The sequence below is a fragment of the Sinocyclocheilus grahami genome, unplaced genomic scaffold (assembly GCF_001515645.1).
Source record: "Sinocyclocheilus grahami isolate Dianchi unplaced genomic scaffold, SAMN03320097.WGS_v1.1 scaffold1114.1, whole genome shotgun sequence".
In the NCBI taxonomy this organism is placed as follows: domain Eukaryota; kingdom Metazoa; phylum Chordata; class Actinopteri; order Cypriniformes; family Cyprinidae; genus Sinocyclocheilus; species Sinocyclocheilus grahami.
In genome coordinates, this window is record NW_015506293.1 from 273,891 (window position 1) to 293,556 (window position 19,666).

The 19,666-nt window shown below is 37.7% G+C and overlaps 1 protein-coding gene across 1 annotated transcript in view; it reads left to right on the forward strand.

Moving 5' to 3' along the window:
- LOC107566929 (receptor-type tyrosine-protein phosphatase U-like) overlaps positions 1-19,666 on the forward strand; it is a 233,092-nt gene that overhangs the window by 191,926 nt on the left and 21,500 nt on the right. Inside the window, exons 14-20 of the mRNA XM_016252505.1 lie at positions 474-612; positions 4,032-4,061; positions 4,270-4,430; positions 6,714-6,901; positions 11,879-11,951; positions 12,399-12,475; positions 14,416-14,433. Coding sequence (XP_016107991.1) covers positions 474-612; positions 4,032-4,061; positions 4,270-4,430; positions 6,714-6,901; positions 11,879-11,951; positions 12,399-12,475; positions 14,416-14,433 — 686 coding nt within the window. The remainder of the gene's footprint in view (positions 1-473; positions 613-4,031; positions 4,062-4,269; positions 4,431-6,713; positions 6,902-11,878; positions 11,952-12,398; positions 12,476-14,415; positions 14,434-19,666) is intronic.

The window sequence follows — 19,666 nt, forward strand, 5'->3', positions numbered from 1 at the left end:
TAACGTTCAACACACAACACACAATAACGTTCTGTTTATTATAAGTGTGCACTGCAGTTCTATTGTCTGTCGCTTTAAATGCTCAAGCAGGTGGATTCTGATTGGCTGTCAATGTTTTGGCATTCATCAGCTAGAAAAAAATATTGTTTCTCTGTGTTGTTATCGTTACAGTTGTGGTGTCGACTTTCCTACTTTCATAGAATTAGAACGGCGATTAAAACTTTATAGTTATAGTTATCATCATAGGTGTGAATGGGCCTTTAGTGTTGAGATCATAATTAACATGTTCCTTAATCTAGTATAAACTGTTCTTTTCCATCAGGCTTCATTTGAATCTTTTTCCTCTCCTAAGTACTTTGGATTTGTGTGTTTGTGTATTGTTTGCTGGTTAATATGTTAATTCTTGCTGGTTGCTATGTTTATATATAATTGCTGGTGTTCTCAAATGTTACGTATGTTTGTGTGTTCTTCAGCCGCCTGTAAAGACCATCAGCGAGCTCTCGAGGTCACGCAGCGCTCAGAGGAGATGGGACTCATCCTAGGAGTGTGCGCTGGTGGACTGGTGGTCCTGATATTGCTACTGGGGGCCATTATCATAATCATTAAAAAAGGGTGAGTTCTTCTGGTCAGAATAAAAACATGAGAGCCAAAGCATGCTTTGCTTTAAATCATGAATGTAAAGCAAATGTATTTAGACATTTAAGTCACACTTATAAGTGTAGCATTATTATTATAATAATATATATATTTTTTGATATATTTATATTTTGTATTATCTTTAAAATAAAAAATTATATTATATTTCAATCTATTATATTTTATTATGTGCAGTGACATTTGTGCATTTTAACATGTGACTTAAGTGTCCAAAAACTTTTTGGAGCCACTGAATGTGCTTCAAAACAAAGAACTGCTTCAAAATTATGCTGACACTTATAAGTCTGTCGGCCATTTTCAAATATATCTTGTGAAAGTACTTTTTAAATTAGACTTACTGTAATCTGTTCCTGAGAGACCGGGCTATTGTGCGTTCAGCTATGACTAACTTAAACCTACCCATTGTGGTTTATGACTTATTCGGCTCAGTCAATAGGCACCCAGGTGTTCTGCGCTGCATTCTCACATGCATCGGCAGAGGTTTTCATCTTCTGAGATTATCTGAGTGTGAAATATTTAATTAAAGAGAAATGCAATTCAATTACTCACTTAATTAGGCCCTGCCCGCTGCCGCCCTGATCCAGAAATGAGCAAATAATTGGGATGGAAAAAGTATGCTTTCAGAGATAATTAACCCACGGTTCTCAAAAGGTCATCAGATCCAGTGGCAAATGAGAGACACAAGCCTCTCGTTCCTCAAACGGCACCAATCGCTGAAGATGAATCTCCGCAATGGTCATCTCATAGATTCATCTTCAACAACAGATACAGACCATTCACCATCTGAATTCCTCTCATGCATGAATTATGATTCCCTAAAGGCTACTGTTTTAGACGTTTGTCTGCTTGTCTGATGGTAGCTGGTTTTAGATGGTTTATTGCTGGTTTTGGGGATGCACAGATATTAAAATGATGGCCAATACGACAGTTGCTCGTATTGCTGTTTTTTAAAGAAAATTGGTCCCACTTTATATTAAGTGGTCCTAATAACGGTGTACTTACATAGTAACTAGATGTGTATGTAGTATGTAACCACAGTGTAAGGACACATTGGTACATAGTATCTACAGCTGTAATATTTCTCTAGCTACACACATGTAACAACCCTCAGAATGGTTTGTGTAAGTACAAATGTGTAACAGGAATTATATAACTACATTTTGTAACAACAATATGTATAAGAGTAATTGGAACCATTTGATCCAGGGGGTGGAGATGGGTAGGTTTAGGGATATGTAAAATGGGAGGAGTTGGATCTCGAGTTGGTGGAGTTGATGCACCACTGTAATACCAGTGTACTTGCATGGTAACTCCTCAGGAACTGTCCACTTAATATAAAGTGTAACATTCTGGACACCAACCACAATTTATATGTAAAGCCTAACTTACTGGCCGCTGCTGTGTAACATCAGAGTAATTACATGGTAAATCTAATATAAAGTGTAACACTTTCTTTACCAAAAAGTGTTGTTACCAATGTCCTGTTACACATTTGTACTTACACATACCATTCAGTGGGTTGTTACATATGTGTAGTTACACAAACATTAGAGCTGTAGATACTATGTACCAATGTGTACTTTCACTGTGGTTACATACTACGTACACATCTAGTTACTATGTAAGTACACAGGTATTAGGACCACTTAATATAAAGCGGGACCGAAAATTCATTAAAGGTCCCCTGAAATGCTTAGAAACATGTAGTGTTACTCTATGTATTGACGTCATTTTAACTGAAACAGGAAGACAGGGCGGGACATATCAAGCAGTCCCGCCCCTTTTTAAAATAGCCAATAGCGTTTGTTTATATCACAGCTTGGGCTAGAGCCGTTGAGCTCCGTAAAGCCGCATTTGACAGGGTATGCCAGCCACAATCTCATCCATATTGCTATAAAATATAGCATTCTGTGTAGAATTCAAATAGCTCCGATACATTTTGTGGTCTGCGCCGACTCGTTCATGTGATCCGCTCTGTGCTATCGTGTCTCTGGACCGGAGCAGAGCGTGTGTGTGGTGCGGTGGTTAGCCAGACACAGCGCGAAACCAGACTTCTTTTTTTCCTCAATGGAAAGCATATTTACACTGTTTGAATCGTTCCCTGTCCCCTATATAGTGCACTACGTGCCATTCACTGTACAGAAAATACTAATTCTGTGGACAAGTGACCGATCTCAGCCCCGCGGCTTCAGCGTCTATTTTATAGTGTAGGGGGCAGGCGCTTCGGATTCTAGAGAACATTTGATTGGACAGAAAGTTTGATGAGAAGCTGAAGTACGATGTGACGTCAAAACAATCGTTGAGCCGTTTTGGTGGAAGTGACGAACTGCAAGCTTTGAATGCTTATATCTTCTAAATGCGAATTTTGTCACTGTTTTGGAACAGATTGCCTTATAGATAACCTTAAGACTAACATATTGATACTAACACCCAAAAAACTTTAATTTTGATTTCATGGGGACTTTAAATAAAAATCTACTTTACTGTTTTGTCTAAAAATAATTGAAAATCTCCACCAAAACAAATGTGACACCAATATATCACACATCACTAGCTAGTTTTAATGGTTGACCTGGTGAACTTTCTTGTTCAACCTGGTTGGATCTGATAGGATCTGATCTGAGGGGATCCATCTTGTAACCAGCTACCAAAAGCAAACCAGCTTGACCACCTTTGGCTACTTTGTTCTGGTACTATATTTCTAGGTCAAATATTATGGCCAATTTGTTTGCATTTGAGCATTTTAGTTATCAGCACATACCTCTTCAGCCTCTCTCTTTCATTTTCTGACCACTGGAAAAAAAAAAGTGCCGCGAAACCTCAGCGCAGTCATTTAGCCGGAGATAAAGTGTCACAGGAACGTGCCTACTTCAGCTAGCGATGGGAGCCCTTCCTGCTGAAATGGAAAGAAATATACCAGGCCTTTGTGTAAAACAGAAAATTTAAGCCATTTAACCCAAATGCACCCCAAAATTGAGTTGACGTTTGTAATACTAATGCAGATGGGAGTGCTCTCCAAGCGTTTCATTGGACAGTTTAGCAGATATTGGGTTAGATTGCGCTGCTGAATTGCTGTGAAGGCACGACTGCGGAGAGCGAATATGAAAGTCCCTCTCAGCAGGCCACTTTGTTGAACTCGTTAAAAGCAACATGATGACGTATTTGATTAGGCCGCCATTTCCCACTCTGGCTGAGGCTTTGTGCATATCTGCATGTGTCCCATTACTCGCGTGGCAAATGCAAGCTGCTGACGGCTTGCCATTTTTCACTCTAATCAGAGCTCTACCAGTGCTTGCATCTCATGTCCCTTCTTCTTCTTGTTCTCTTTTTTCCCGTTTTCTTCTTTTCCTCTATTTTTTTCTCTCTCTCTCCAGAAGGGATTACTACTCATACTCTTATTATCCGTAAGTGGCTTCTTCTCCATTGCACATCATCATTTCTCATGGCTTTTTTGTGCGCTTATTAGAGAGGGGACGGCAGCGGAGTGATGATCTTCTCTTTCTCTCTCACCAACTCCCCTAACTCGCCTCATCTCTCTCTCTCGTTTCCTTCACTTTCCATATCTCTACCTCCCCTTCTCCTCTCCTCGCCCTCTTCTCTCTGTCTCCTCAGTAGGAAGCCGGTGAACATGAATAAGACCCCCATTACGTACAGGCAGGAGAAGAGTAATATGATGGGCTCCATGGAGTGCAGTTTCACTGATCAGAGCACTCTGCAGGAGGACGAGAGGATGGCCTTGTCATTTATGGACACCCATACGTGCAGCACTCGCAGTAAGATGTGACAAGACACAAGCATACACACCTCAACTTGAACTTAAGCTTAATTGCTGACTTAAAAACGGAACTATGCGGTTTTATCATTTGGATTTAATTCTGGATTTTGCGTTGAACAGAAACTATATATAATCTGCTGTGTTAATGAAGCAATGCATGGGGAAAAAACTAATAACAGAGTAGCATGCACTTGTCTTGCTTTGTTTCAACTAATTTATTCCAGTTAAATGAACTTGCACATTGCATTACACAAACTGAAACAATGACTCCAGAGCTAATACTCCTGACAGATAACGAGGAGTGACAACTTCCACATCAACAACATTAGCATCCATATAACTGATTCAGGTCGCATTGCATGATGGGAACTCAAGTAGGTCTGAAGTTATGCAGAAATAGTTCACCCAAAAAATGATGTTTCTGTCATGATTTGCTCACCCTCATGTTGTTCCAAGCACATCAGACTTTCTTTCTTCCGTGAAACATAAAAGGAGAATTTGGATGAGGACTGTGGATGTCAAGCTACAAAATGACACAAGGAACCATGAAAGTATGCTAAAAGTCTTCTGAAGCCACATGATAGCTTTGTGGGAGAAACAGACAGATATTTAGTAATTCTTCACTGAGAATCTTGATTGTGTGAGTTCATAAGCGCGGTAATCATGTCCAGTTCAGAAAACAATCAATCATTTGAGTCAGATCTTTTCAGTGAAGTGGTTGATCCAGTTCACAGAGCCGGTCTGAATGATCCTGTTCTCGGATTTAAATCAATGATTCAATAATCCAGTCAGTCAGTGGTTAACAGTTCCCATTCAGTCAGTCACGTTCAACGTTACGTCAGTGACTGACGAATTGGGATCTCGCCCGAGAGCCCAATCACCTTCGAGTGTGAATAACAGCTTAAATTTAGTCTGTTCCTTAAACAAAGCATGCCTTAAAAACACAAAGCACCCAAGTCATTTTGACTGCTTGCATGATATTTTTATGCTATTTTCCCATTCATTTTAAAATCTAAAAAGCTCCAAAATAAACATTTTAAAAGCCTTGATATTTCACTGAAAAAGCAACTATTTCTCCTTCATGTGTTCGACATGAAAAAATATAGGGGTTCAAAACCACATGAAGGCATGTAAATGATGACAGAATTTAAATTTTTGGAGGAAACTGTTCTATAAAGTTCATTAGACTTAATCCAGCACTCTTACTTAATTTGTGATTAAACTGATGAAAGAAACTAGTTGTAAACTTTGAGTAGAAAAGGCAGAAAATAGAAACAAACAAACATATTGTACTGTTTAAAAATTCTTACATTTGTTTTCTCACACTCAGAGGTGCTAAAAGCGAGAGTATCAGGCGCTAACGGCAAAGAGTACAAATGAATAGATACAGACTGTGTCACGCACACAGTTAAAGTGAAGCTTAGGGACTTACTCGGTCACCTCCTGTTAATTTGTCCTCATTTGTAGGCAGTATGTAAGCTTCATCAAAGCCACAGTCCTTCTGTAATCACTCAGTCTTTCACAGCTCTAAATATAAGATGTAGTGCTGTTGATGTAGTACATTCTCATACCCATTTTCCTCTGACGTAAGACTGTAAATCCTAATATAAACATAAATACATGAAAAAGTAGAGTGAATGAATAGTATTCTTAAAAATGCATTTATGAACACATATTCGACAAACATAACCAGTTTATGAGATGCAAATTGACTCAGATCTGCACCAGAAGCTCATCCTTAAAGGCATCATGGTCGAGAAGAAATTAGAGCATGCAAAAAAGTTGAAAAATGCTAATAACATCCGATTCAAAGGTATCTAACTCTGCATGCACTGAATAGTTGATGTCTCAAAGAGAGAGATCTCTTGATCAAAATGAAGTTTTAATGGCACGTCTCCGAGCTGTCTTGCCACATTTTAAGAGTCTACTGCATGGAATATACTGTCTGGGTTTCTTCTTTCCTATTTCCGTTGAGAAATGAGTAGCAGACTGCTAATTTATTTGAATACACAGCCCTAGTCATGAATTTATAATTGCTCCCTGATCATATTTATGAATACCAATTATAAACACAGAAGATGAAGTGCCATAAGGGGATGATAATTCTCAGATTAACCCATACTTGTTTGGAGTTTTGTTATTCTTATAAAATGTTTATTGGTTATGAAACTTTTCTAAGATACCTGAGCTGCTTCAGGAATAGCTGTTTCCTATACTTTTATATCCTTATATGAAAGATATCATGCAAACATTTGATCTGTGCTTGTTCATTTTTACCAAGGTGATCCACGGAGCTCTATGAATGAGTCCAGCAGTCTGCTGGGCGGATCGCCTAGACGTCAGTGTGGCCGTAAAGGATCACCCTATCACACGGGTCAGCTTCACCCAGCAGTGCGTGTCGCTGACCTCCTACAACACATCAACCAGATGAAAACTGCAGAAGGTTACGGCTTTAAACAGGAGTACGAGGTAGGTTTTATTTTTTATTTTTATTTTTTTTACAGACATGTAAAGTGACTGATTTTTTTTTTGTGAGCAACATGTTGTAACTAACCAGCTTATTTTACTTTATTTGTGCAAAATAGTGTGTATGTCTTAATACAGTAGGAAATTGTAAGATAACAGTATATTTGCTACTCACTGCTTAACTTTGTCAAATCCAGCAACTAGTTTTTCCTCAGTAGCACTCATAGTAGCAGCCTGGGAACTCAAAACACTTTGTATCCTAGATGATGTACACTTGTTCGCTTGCTACCAAATTTTTTATAAACCCAGCTAATTGGATAGGAACTTTTGATTTCAGCCAGCTAGTGTTTTTTATTTTTGGGTGTGAATTATGAATCAAACTGTTCATGAATGGTCTGTCGGCGTGCCTATGTTGAGACTAGTCTTAAAGGGGTCATATGATGCGATTTAAATTTTTTCTTTCTCTTTGGAGTGTTACAAGCTCTTGGTGCATAAAGAAGATCTGTAAAGTTGCAAAGACTAAAGTCTCAAATCCAAAGAGATATTCTTTATAAAAGTTAAGAGTCAACCACTCCTATCTAAAATGGCTCGTTCTAACACACCCCCACATGTCTATGTCACGATGTGGGAAGATTTGCATAACGCCGCCCAAATGTTCACGCAAAGAAAGAAGGCGTAACTTTGATTCTCGCTGTAGTATTGCTGTTGCCGCCGCCGCCATGTCGTGAAGGCGCTGTGTGTTTCATTGTGAAAGCGAAACTACTTTGTTTGGCCTTCCAAAAGAGGACGATATCTTGATTCTCGCTGTAGTATTGCTGTTGCCGCCGCCGCCATGTCGTGAAGGCGCTGTGTGTTTCATTGTGAAAGCGAAACTACTTTGTTTGGCCTTCCAAAAGAAGACGATATCCGCTTCGTCATGCCTGGAGCTGATCCGTGCTGGTCGCTGAGGAAATACATCAACTTCACGCTGTGAATCACCAGATCGGCTTTGACCGTGGACAAAGCGGAGTCCAGCCCGGGGTCGCCACATGTGGTTGCCGCAAACTTCGTCGAATCTGCCGGCTGCACCGTTCTCAAACCCGCCCGCCTCCACTCACTCAAGCCGGCCTCCACTCACTCTAGCCCGCCGTGTGTTTCGTTGAGAAAGTGAAACTACTTTGTTTGGCCTTCCAAAAGAAGACGATATCCGCTTCGTCATGCCTGGAGCTGATCCGTGCTGGTCGCTGAGGAAATACATCAACTTCACGCTGTGAATCACCAGATCGGCTTTGACCGTGGACAAAGCGGAGTCCAGCCCGGGGTCGCCACATGTGGTTGCCGCAAACTTCGTCGAATCTGCCGGCTGCACCGTTCTCAAACCCGCCCGCCTCCACTCACTCAAGCCGGCCTCCACTCACTCTAGCCCGCCGTGTGTTTCGTTGAGAAAGTGAAACTACTTTGTTTGGTCTTTCAAATAAGGACACGACTAGAAATCAGTGGTTAAGTTGTATTTACAACACTGTTCCAGAACAGTTCAACCCAAATATTCAGATGTGTCCAGTGCATTTTATGGAGGATTGTTTCCTGATCCTGGAAGAGTAGACTACAATGCCGGCTGTTTTGACTCACAGACTGCAAGTACGTTTTTATATTTAAAGAATCTGCCACTGACGATTCAAACACGAGTTTTGAAATATTCTTGTTTAGCTGTTGTTTAATACTGATTTATTTATTTATTTATAAGCCAGCAGAAAATCAAGATATAGAGATATCAATAATAATAGTAGTGTTTCATTCATTTATATAGAGCTCAAGTTTGCTTTACAGTCATTGAGTTACAATACTGAGTTATTGAAGTAACTGCTCCTTGTAGGTGCACCTGTTGCTTAAATAGCTAAAAATGCTTAAATAGCAATTTAAGAGTTTAATTCAGAGGAAACCAGATCTATTGGCTATTTCGACTTTAGTAGTATATCTTGAAAAAAACATTCAAGCAAGATGTTTCAGTCATAATAATATAAATCTTTCAAAGCTGCTCACACAGATTTTCTGATTAAAGAAGTCAGAATATGCTTCGGCTTTAGTGCTGCTTACAATGCGGTCTATCTGGGAGCTGCCGTTACGTTAGTGGAAGGACCTGTCAGTGCGAACAGATGTCTGGCTGGGAGGTCTGCAAGCCTTGTCAAAACAGACCTCTGCATCGAATCCCCAACACACAAACACATTAATGCAAAGATGCATGTTTATGCACAAACACACATTCCAAACTTCTTATCATTTCTCAACAATATGACATCCTCACACTGTTGTCATGCCCTGCTGAAGTAAAGCTGCTCATTCCAGCTTGAGGTAGTCAGGATGGTTTTTGGAACATGGCAGCTTGTTACTAGCCCAAACCAATTTGACCTCAACCTAGTTTTGCATAGATATTTGACATAAGGTCTGGTTCACATTTCAACTTATTTTTATCTAGAACTGCTTACTTAGACTGGAAGACTTCAGCTTTTGTATGTCTTCTTAACTTATACTTTATTAAATTCAAAGATATGATGCCAACTATTTTACAGTCGTTGGTGGATTATAGCTTGTTAGATCAAGAAAGTGCTTTGAAGTTTTGTGTGCAATATGAACAGACAGTCGACAGGGTGCCGTCTTAGACTAACCTGATAGTCCAGCTGAACAACTATCTAGACCAGCTAAAACGTGTAAATCCACCATCTCAAAATTGGTTTTAGCTGAGTGTTCTAGCATGGTTCTGTGCTTAGGCAACATTTCCAATATGAAATCACTTCAGTAATGCTTCTACTGTTTATGTTGCATTTTATTGTTATAATTTAACCTGTCTTTAAACATGTTGTTGCAAGTGAGATTTAAATCTCTTTTACAAGAGAGATCAGGCCAAGAAAATTAGTAACCAGATCCAGGTGGCATCAAAAACACACAATAAATAAATATGAGTAGAAAATAAAAAAATCATTTATAGCAATTACAATCAAAGTTTTTTTTTTATTTAACAATAGTTCTAAACTCACTAAGAAAAGCCTTTATAATCTGTTAGGCTCAATTTGAGATTTAGCTTATAATCAGAGAGTCCTTGACAATAATAACATGTTAAGGCATTATTATTATTGCATTAGTTATATACTTTTAAAGTATTTATTAATAATTTGAATTGGCTTTTATTTTTAGAGTTTCAGTTTTCATTTTAAGTTTAGTCATTTTTTGTGGTTTTGTCATTTTTATTGTTTTTAATATTTTACTTTAGAAATACTTGAATATTTCTATGAAGGTTTATTAAAAATTTTTGTAGTTTTATTATTTTAGGGTCCTTATTTCAGTTTTCAATTTTGGTTTGTTTTTCAACTAATATTTATATTTTATTTCAGCTTTATTTCAATTACCGAAAATTTTTAACAGTTTTAGTTTTAGTTATCAATAACAAATCTAATGTAAAGTGATGAGTATATGTTATAAATGAGCAGTGTGCAGTGAACCTTGATGTATTGTACATTGTGTATCACAGTTGTGACTTGGCTAACTTTCAGAGCAGTAAGTTTGAGCTGTTCTTCACGGACAGGTTCGCATCACTTCCCTTATGGACTATAGAGGAGCAGTTATTGAGATGAAAGTAGAGGTCATACAGCCCTTCAGCATTACTGCACAAAGTGTGCACTACACTGCTGTCTCTTTTCCTCCCTCTATCCCTCCCTCTCTTCCTCCATGGCTAATTTTCTCTCCTCAGAGTGCGGCTCGAGCATCTCCTCTTGGCGCCGCATTCATGTGGACTGTTGACTCTCCTCTGTCTGTTGTTGTCCTCAGAGCTACGAGACAAAACATCCCTCCATATAATCAGAGCTCTGCCACTAGCCTGCCTCTCTGGAGCGAGGCAACTCATTAACCCCCCCAGTGTAAAACAGATTCAACTCAAAAATCAATACGCACTTTCCTGGACATAGTGACACTGTGTGTGTGTGTGTGTGTGGGTCAGTGTCTTTGTGCTTCATAAGCGGAAAAGAAACCGAGTTTGAGAGCACACAAATGTAACGGCAGGGTTTCATAAGCTTTATTTCCCCACGTGTGGGTCAGTGTCTTTGTGCTTCATAAGCGGAAAAGAAACCGAGTTTGAAAGCACACAAATGTAACGGCAGGGTTTCATAAGCTTTATTTCCCCACGGACCCCAAGTACAGTCCATTGATCAGTGCTTATTGACAGGATCTTTAGTTTAGATAGAGTGGAAAACAGGGAGTAGAGGTCTGTCCTACAAGCAAAAATGGGGGGTTTTGATGTGTTTTTGGCCTTCTGTATTAATTTCCTTAAATTACATATACATATCTAATATACTGTATATTCTTTTGCATATATGAATGATTTGTTTGTAAATGGTTTGTTTTATGTTTTGTTTCCTTAAAATAAATCAAGTGGCATCTTTCATGTAATATATATATATATATATAGCCTCTGTTCACATTTATATTTCAGTGAATGCTAGATTTGATAGTCGGATTGGGAGCATCTGAGAATTTAAAATAAGATGAGGATGCAAATCAATTCAGTTAGAAAATTGTTTGCTCTACCTGATGCTGTTCTTGTGATATTGAACATTCTGTTTTCCTTTACCCGGTGTCCACTGTGTAATTTAATAATTTCATCAATTTTCAGTAATATATGCAGTTGCAGATATTAAATGAAGTGTTCTCATAAAATGTTTGTCAAATTACCTCTTTTTGTGTTCAACAGAAGCATGAAATCATGTTTATCCTCCTTGAAAGTGGAATTGTATTAAATTTAGTCTAATTTGATATCACAAAAATACATTTATTTTGGTTGCAGAGTAATCCAGAACCTCTGGTCTAAATGCTATTTATGTCAGAATTTGTCTTTTAATAAGATGCATTTCAGACAAAGTTTAAGGATATCATGATTATCTCCCAGAACTAAAAAAAAAATGTGTTCTCTTGCTCTTTCTCTCCCTCTCTCTATATTCAATCATATATTTGTAGAGCTTCTTTGATGGCTGGGATATCAATAAGAAGAAGGATAAAACTAAGGGAAGGCACGACACCCTGATGGGTTGTGAGTTCATTTTTTCAGTCTTTGCATGCATATCATGATATCATGATCTAGTAATGCCTTTAGACATTCTCAGTTATATAGATTATTTAAACTTACTTCAGTTTCAAAATGTCTGATAATGTAAAGCTTTCATGTGTCTGAAAGTAAAAGGGGGAAATTCATTAACAATAAATGACACCAGCTGGTAGCATTGTTTATTTGCACATTCTGCTGATTCTGCTGTTTTAGCACCCAGAAATCATTTACATTTAGTCATTTAGCAGACGCTTTTATCCAAAGCGACTTACAATCAATCAGTCAAATCAAGTAACAGCTTTAACATACCAACAACATTAGTGTGGAATATAAGGCATTCCCTATAATAAACTTAATTTGTATAGAAAAATACTTTTTTATTGCACAAAAGTAATGTTACCGTAATGTACTGTATGTGTTTTTGTGTTTCAGATGACCGTCACAGGGTGAAATTGCACCCGCTGCTCGGTGATCCCAACTCCGACTATATCAACGCCAATTACATTGATGTAAGTCAGCAGTCACATGCTGTCTTCAGCCAGACTCACAAACATTCACACTGTTTCTGTTATTATGGGGCTCCCTTGGAGTTTATTTGATATTTGTGGACTCTCTCCCTTAGCCTTGCCGTACTGTATGTGGCATATCATCATATCAGTTTTGATAGAAAACTTTTTAGACCGCTAGCTGTCCTTTTTGTGGTGGGTGAAACTTGGTAGGTTTATTCCTGTGCTGGCGTGTCTGACCTCCCAAAGGATTTTAGAGCGTGGTCAGATGTGAAGCGTAGCTTACTGACATGTGTGGCAAAGTGTTTTAGGGTCATTTTGTGTCCGATTTCCCCTTTAATAAAGAGTCAGGTGGGCACTGATGGTCAGCCCTCTTTAAACCTACTATTCAATCCTACTCCTCTAATGGGACCCTCTCCACTTATTTGCTTAAACCAATAGTTCATTCAAAAATGAAAACTAATTGAAATAGTTGAATTTTCAAAATGATGATTAGAAAATGACTGAATTCTCATTTTTGCATAAACTATCCATTTAAAGAGAGTTTAAAACAAGATGCACACTCTAAAATCTTGCAATTTCTATTTGGACCGTTTTAGGGTCATTTTGTGTCCGATTTCCCCTTTAATAAAGAGTCAGGTGGGCACTGATGGTCAGCCCTCTTTAAACCTACTATTCAATCCTACTCCTCTAATGGGACCCTCTCCACTTATTTGCTTAAACCAATAGTTCATCCAAAAATGAAAACTAATTGAAATAGTTGAATTTTCAAAATGATGATTAGAAAATGACTGAATTCTCATTTTTGCATAAACTATCCATTTAAAGAGAGTTTAAAACAAGATGCACACTCTAAAATCTTGCAATTTCTATTTGGACCTTAGATACAGCAGGTGATTTGCTGAATTATGTAGTTTATTTTGAATGGAAGGCTCGAAGTATGTGAAGCATTGAGTGTTTCCAAAGAAATAGGAAGTGAAAGAATAGTCATGAATGAAGGCACATATATGTAACTATATTAAATCTGTAGTATGTATAGTATTTTGGCATTTTTTCCTCTACATGTCATGATTGGCCACAATATCAATTTATCTTCAAATACCTTGTAATTTTAGTGTTTTCAGTATGAACCAATATACAGGAGCAAAACATAGCATAGACCAATTTAACAAGAATTTTTGTTTTTTTCAAGAAGCACAAAAAAAGTCAAGAAAAGACCGATAATGAAAGGATGCTTCTTTTTACTGTTTCTGGTAAACTTGGCAGTAAGTAGAGGCTATTAGGGAACATATTAAAGTGAGTGCAACTGTTGTTTAATGTGTTTACTCCTTTTCATTGCTGTCCTTTCCTTTTGAATAGCTCTTGAATCAGCCTAATAAAGGAACTTGCAAGAAACTAGCTTACACAGGAGTAAATGGAGTAATTTAAAAGACAAGTGTGTATTTTTTTCAATGTTAAAATACTTTCCTAGCCTGAAAGCCATTTGTTTGTTGAGTTCTCTGAGAAGTGTAAAGGCACATTCTGTTGTTTGAACCAGCCCCACATAGCAACAGTGGAGTGAGTTTGGGGGTGGGGCTATCAGTTTGTCCAACCAATGGCAGAAGGAAGGAGTGTCCCGGAAGCCTGTTTGAAAGAAATTATTTTTCAATTCTGTTTGATGATGCTAAAGACACAAAAATTACACACTTCAGAATTTATATTTAGTGTGCAAAGATTTGCCCACCTGCACATCCAAAATATATGCCTCCATTTCAAGTGTTTGTCCCCTGGCGTAGAGCTTAGCTGGCTAACACAAGTCTCTCTCTTTCTTTCTTCTTCTAATTCTCTCTCTTTCTGTCTGTGATCTGTTAATCCTCTAGCTCTCTTCAGCCTCTCATTAACTAGAGTATGTCTTGTCTTTTTCTGCCCCCCTTCCCCACCTCTTCGACTCTTGGACCCTGTAGATTCGGATAAACAGGGAAGTAAGTACTTCACTGCTCTTTCTTTTCTTTCTCTCTGCTTTCTCCCCCCCCTCTGTTTGGATTACTTAAAGAAAAGTGGCTCTGTCACACAGATCTTCTTAATACTCTTCCCTAAATGTGGATGCATAAAAATTTCAGCTTCCATCTGTTTGGTTTCTTATTTCTTACTGGTACCTAGTTTTCACAGTTTCAGGTTTTAAAAAAATATATTCTCTTCACCTTTTCATTTCCACTCTTTTTTAAAAATACAGGTGGAGAAAGGGGTCAAAGGTCAGGATGTTAGTCTTTGTGGTAGGATAGTTGCTGAAAAAACATCTGAACCAGCCTAAGGGGGTTTGTCGGTCTTAGCTGGTGTAAGGTTGTCTCTTAAGACCCCGATATACTTCAAACTAAGTTTGTTTTCTTTCTTCGTTTGGGGGCAAAAAGAAGTTCGAAAAGACTGAGCGACGGTATCCTGTTTCTTAACTTTCCAACACCCCCGTGCTGCTGGAGGCGGGGTGTAGATTAATGTAAACATGTGTTGCGACGCTCGCACGTATCCCCTGAACACAACAACGATGAAATGAAGAAGTGTAGGCAATCTAGGTGTGAGATGCGCCCCAATGGTCAGAATATTATAGACAAAAAAATAATGATTAGCAGCAGTTCAGAGTCAAGTATCATGTTTGCAATACAAAAGAACCATTCCATTTCCATAATCAGTCCTTTATGGGAAGTGTGAATGGCTCATAGTCTGAAAACTTAAAAAAATATGGAAAAAAATATTGGAGTCAGTTTGTTACTTTATTTTATTAGTGTTCATTTATTTTATTAAACTGGATAAATTGTTACACCTTTTTATATTTTATGGGGTGTCATGATTTACTTTTGATAAAAACAAAGGTTTATTATTGTATGTTCGTTTGGCATTTCATTTATTGTATACCCTTTAAATTTGCTTATTGAAAGAACAGCAGCAGCAGCAGCAGTATGGTGTAACATTTATTTGAAACACATGTATTTGGTACTTGCTACCTTATATCTTTACTCTTTCCTTTCATTCTTTTCATGGCTTTGGAAAACTTGTCTCGGATGTTTTTCTACGTCGCTTTTTGCATAACTCCTGGTCGTCGACACAAAGCTTCATTGCAATTTCTTTCTAGGAATTAAATGCTTTCTCTGAATCTTTAAAGTCTCTCCGCGAGCGGTCGTACAGGTGCGGATATATTTGTGCCAGCTCAGCTATTCGACACTCCAGTGTATTCATGTTGCTAGTGACTAGGAGATGTTGTTCTCCTGTCAGACCTCCGTGGAATGAGAAATGAACCGGGGGGGAAAAATCGCACGTCAAAGAAGGTGGAGTTTCAGAACACACCCACCGACTGCGTAATCGCCACGGACCAATGGAAGCTCAAAGGTGTTTAGGAGCCAAAACTAACTCACCCAGAAAGTTTGCTTTGGTCAGCTATTTCGAACTGCCTCAAAACGAACTTCGTTTCGGCCTGATTTTGTTCAAAATGACGTCATATCAGTTCGTTCTTCGATTCCGTTTGAAGTATATCGGGGCCTTTATCCTGTTCAAGCTGGTGCTCAGGTAAGAGGTCAGTCTCCCAGCCTGACCAGTTGAAAAGTGCCTAAAACCTCTTTAAAACCAGATTTTTTCCCCCCATCGAAGCTTTCTTCAGCAGTCTGTAAGACTGAATAAACTCAAAACGAACTTCGTTTCGGCCTGATTTTGTTCAAAATGCCGTCATATCAGTTCGTTCTTCGATTCCGTTTGAAGTATATCGGGGCCTTTATCCTGTTCAAGCTGGTGCTCAGGTAAGAGGTCAGTCTCCCAGCCTGACCAGTTGAAAAGTGTCTAAAACCTCTTTAAAACCAGATTTTTTTCCCCCCATCGAAGCTTTCTTCAGCAGTCTGTAAGACTGAATCCAACCCTTAAACTTACCAATCCATGAATTGTATACTAATTGTATTGAACTGCACCTCAACTTCAGCAGAATCAAACTTTGTGTTGTCCAACAGTGATTTTCTAAAGTTTGCACAAACTATAAGTAGAGTTACTAACAGGAAGTTTAAATTTGAAGAGAATAGACAGGCAGCGCATACGCCAATAGATTGCACCTTTAAAACTGAACAAAAAAAAGCAGGTTTGCTGGTCTTAGCTGAGTTTCGGGCACTTTTCTGCATGCTCAGACTGGAAGACCATCTGACTGAACAGCTAAACACCAACTTGACAGGCTGGGAGACTAACTAGACCAGATGAAACCAGCTAAGAGCAGCAAATTACCTGAAGCTTTCAGACATTTTTTTTTTCCAGCAGGACTCCGATTCTGGATGATGAATGTATGAAAAAGAGCAGGGTGACACTTCATAATAACTTTCATAAACAAAAATATCTAATCATTATACAACAGATTAGTAGTTGTGCATGATAAATAGATAGTAGTTGTTAAATATATCTTTAACCATGGTTGTCTTACTAATAAAAGCCAGATTTGGAGATCTATATAGTATGGTTTCCACCATGGGATAAAAACATACCTTTTATATAGGTGGACTTTCCCCTATAAGGGGTAGTCCTGACCTAATGGTTAGAGAGTCGGACTCGTAACCCAAAGGTTGCGGGTTCGAGTCTCGTACCGGCAGGGATTGTAGGTGGGGTGAGTGAATGTACAGCGCTCTCTCCCACCTTCAATACCACTGCCCTTGAGCAAGGCACCGAACCCCCGGGCGCTGCAGCATAAATGGCTGCCCACTGCTCCGGGTGTGTGTTCACAGTGTGTGTGTGTTCACTGCTGTGTGTGTGCACTTTGGATGGTATAAATTACTTGGCCACACGTCACATCACTATATGGTAAATATGAATATATAAGAATATATTCAAAAGATAATTTGTTGATTTGAAAGTTATTATAAATTGTTGCGAGTAATAGAGCTTTTGCTGAAACCATTTTGACCTCTTGAGTGATATAAACACAAATAGCTTTTTATGCGGTGCATTTATAGCATTGTTTCAGAGTTTTGAGATGCTAGATGTTGTAAAGTATTTTGTTAAGCCTTTTTTAATTATTATTTTGTTTTGTTTTTCTCCCTTTAATGAGCTTCTGTGTCCTGTGAACTTTCCTTCTATTTTCAAATCAGCCATTAAATATATAATTTTAAGCTTGATGTACTGTATCATCAACTTAAAAAAGTGCTGCATTTTGGCTACATTGGGGTAGTTGCAGCTTTGGGCTTGTGATATGATCATCATGGATAGGGTGACCCATGAACTGAATCATTACTGCGATCCCCTATCGCTATCGTGCCCTTGAGCAAAACATGTACCTCACATTTTCTTCAGCGGGATGGTCCCTGTTAGTGTGCTATAAATCCTGTTGCACTGCTGTGTAATGTACTACACCTTCATTCATTTCTTTATTTCTTTATTACATTTTTTTTTAGGCCTATATGGCTGCTCTTTACTCTTTAACCATGGTTGTCTTACTAATAAAAGCCATATTTGGAGATCTATATAGTATGGTTTCCACCATGGGATAAGAACATACCTTTTATATAGGTGTATATGGTAAAACATAAGGTAATTGCAACTTTTTGTCTCACTTTTTCCTCACAATTCAGACTTTTTTCTTAAAATTGTAAGATATAAACTCAGAATTACAAAATCAGCAAAATTGTGATATAAAAATTTGCAATTATTTGTTACTATAGTGTTGTCTTATAGTTTTTTATCACACAGTATAATTGAATATTTATACATGAAAATATATAGCTGCCTCTGTATTTTAGTAAGGGAGTCATTGACAAGAGGATCATCATATTTGAGGGTCCCTGGCATTAAAAATGTTTGAAAACCCTTGATATAAGTAATAGAAAATCATGCTACTACTTGAATCAGCAGAACAAAGCTCTTTTGGACCAGTTGTCTTCCCAGTGTTTTTCCCTGCATCCCCTGTATTCTCCAAACCCCATAGACTGATGAATCCTTTCTGTGTGGAACAAACATCCCCCACAATTTATTTTTCCGTCTACTGTGTATCTGTTTCTATGTTTGTTTGTACAGTGTGCAGGAAATAGCTTGGCCCAATCTAAAGAGTAATGGGCGTCTGCAGTGTTCTAAATGAAGCAGCAAATGCTCAGCAACAATAAAGAACATGTCTCTATTATTCCGCTAACGTCTGTTAAATGAAAACAGATCCAGTTTTTGGGAGCATCCCCAGGTAGTTCTTTGAAAAGGCTTAGCTTTGATGAATAAATTGCATGTTTTGAGATGTTCCTAGAGTTTCTTTCTCCCTGTTCATTCCAAACATGAGCTGATGGAGGAATCGTGTAGGGAGCTCATGTCTTCCATGATGAGTTTTATGTCTGGGCAAATGAGCATTACTTTTGTAGCAGGGTGCCTTTTTTTTTTTTTTTTTTTTGTGCCTCAGACTTATTAATAGTGTTGAAGCGTAACAAACACTACTAGCTGTACTACTGATTTGACTACATTTTTCAGTTTGCTTTTAGTTTCCAAAAAAATGGCCTTGCCTTTCAGTTTGTAATTGTAAAGAGAGTGTGTATTGAGACACACTCTTTTTACAATTTCTAAAGTAGTGTTGGGAGGTGGTTTCATGTAAGGTTATATTTAGTTTAGCTTTTAGTTTAGTTGTAGTCTAGATTTATGTGCTCAGTTGGCGTCATCCTAATTTAGAGCCTCATAAAAATGTTTATCGAAATTATTTGATCAATATTTAATAAAAAATGCCTTTTTAAATAAACTTGATGTATCTATGTTTTAGTTATTTATTTTACTTTTATGGTGTAGCTAATTACTTTTTAAATGGGTAGCGGTAGCTTGACTGTAGCTTAAAGGTGTACTCACAAATTTTTTTCCTTATTAAAAATGTTTATCCCTAAAAAATGAATAGTACTCGTACTATGTAGTAGAAAAATGTATTACATTTATACTGTCAAAGTTAATGTGTTAACATGAAATTAATTAAATACTACTACTACTGTTTAATGCTGTTAACATATTTCTTTATTTTTCCATTAAACGTGTTATCTACAATAAAAATGAGATTAATCTAGATTAAATACTTGGAACAATTGATAGCCCTAATTTAAAATCATGCACACCCACATTACACACACACACACACACACACACACACACATACATATATATATATATATATATATATACACATATATATATATATATATATATATATATATATATATATATATATATATATATATATATATA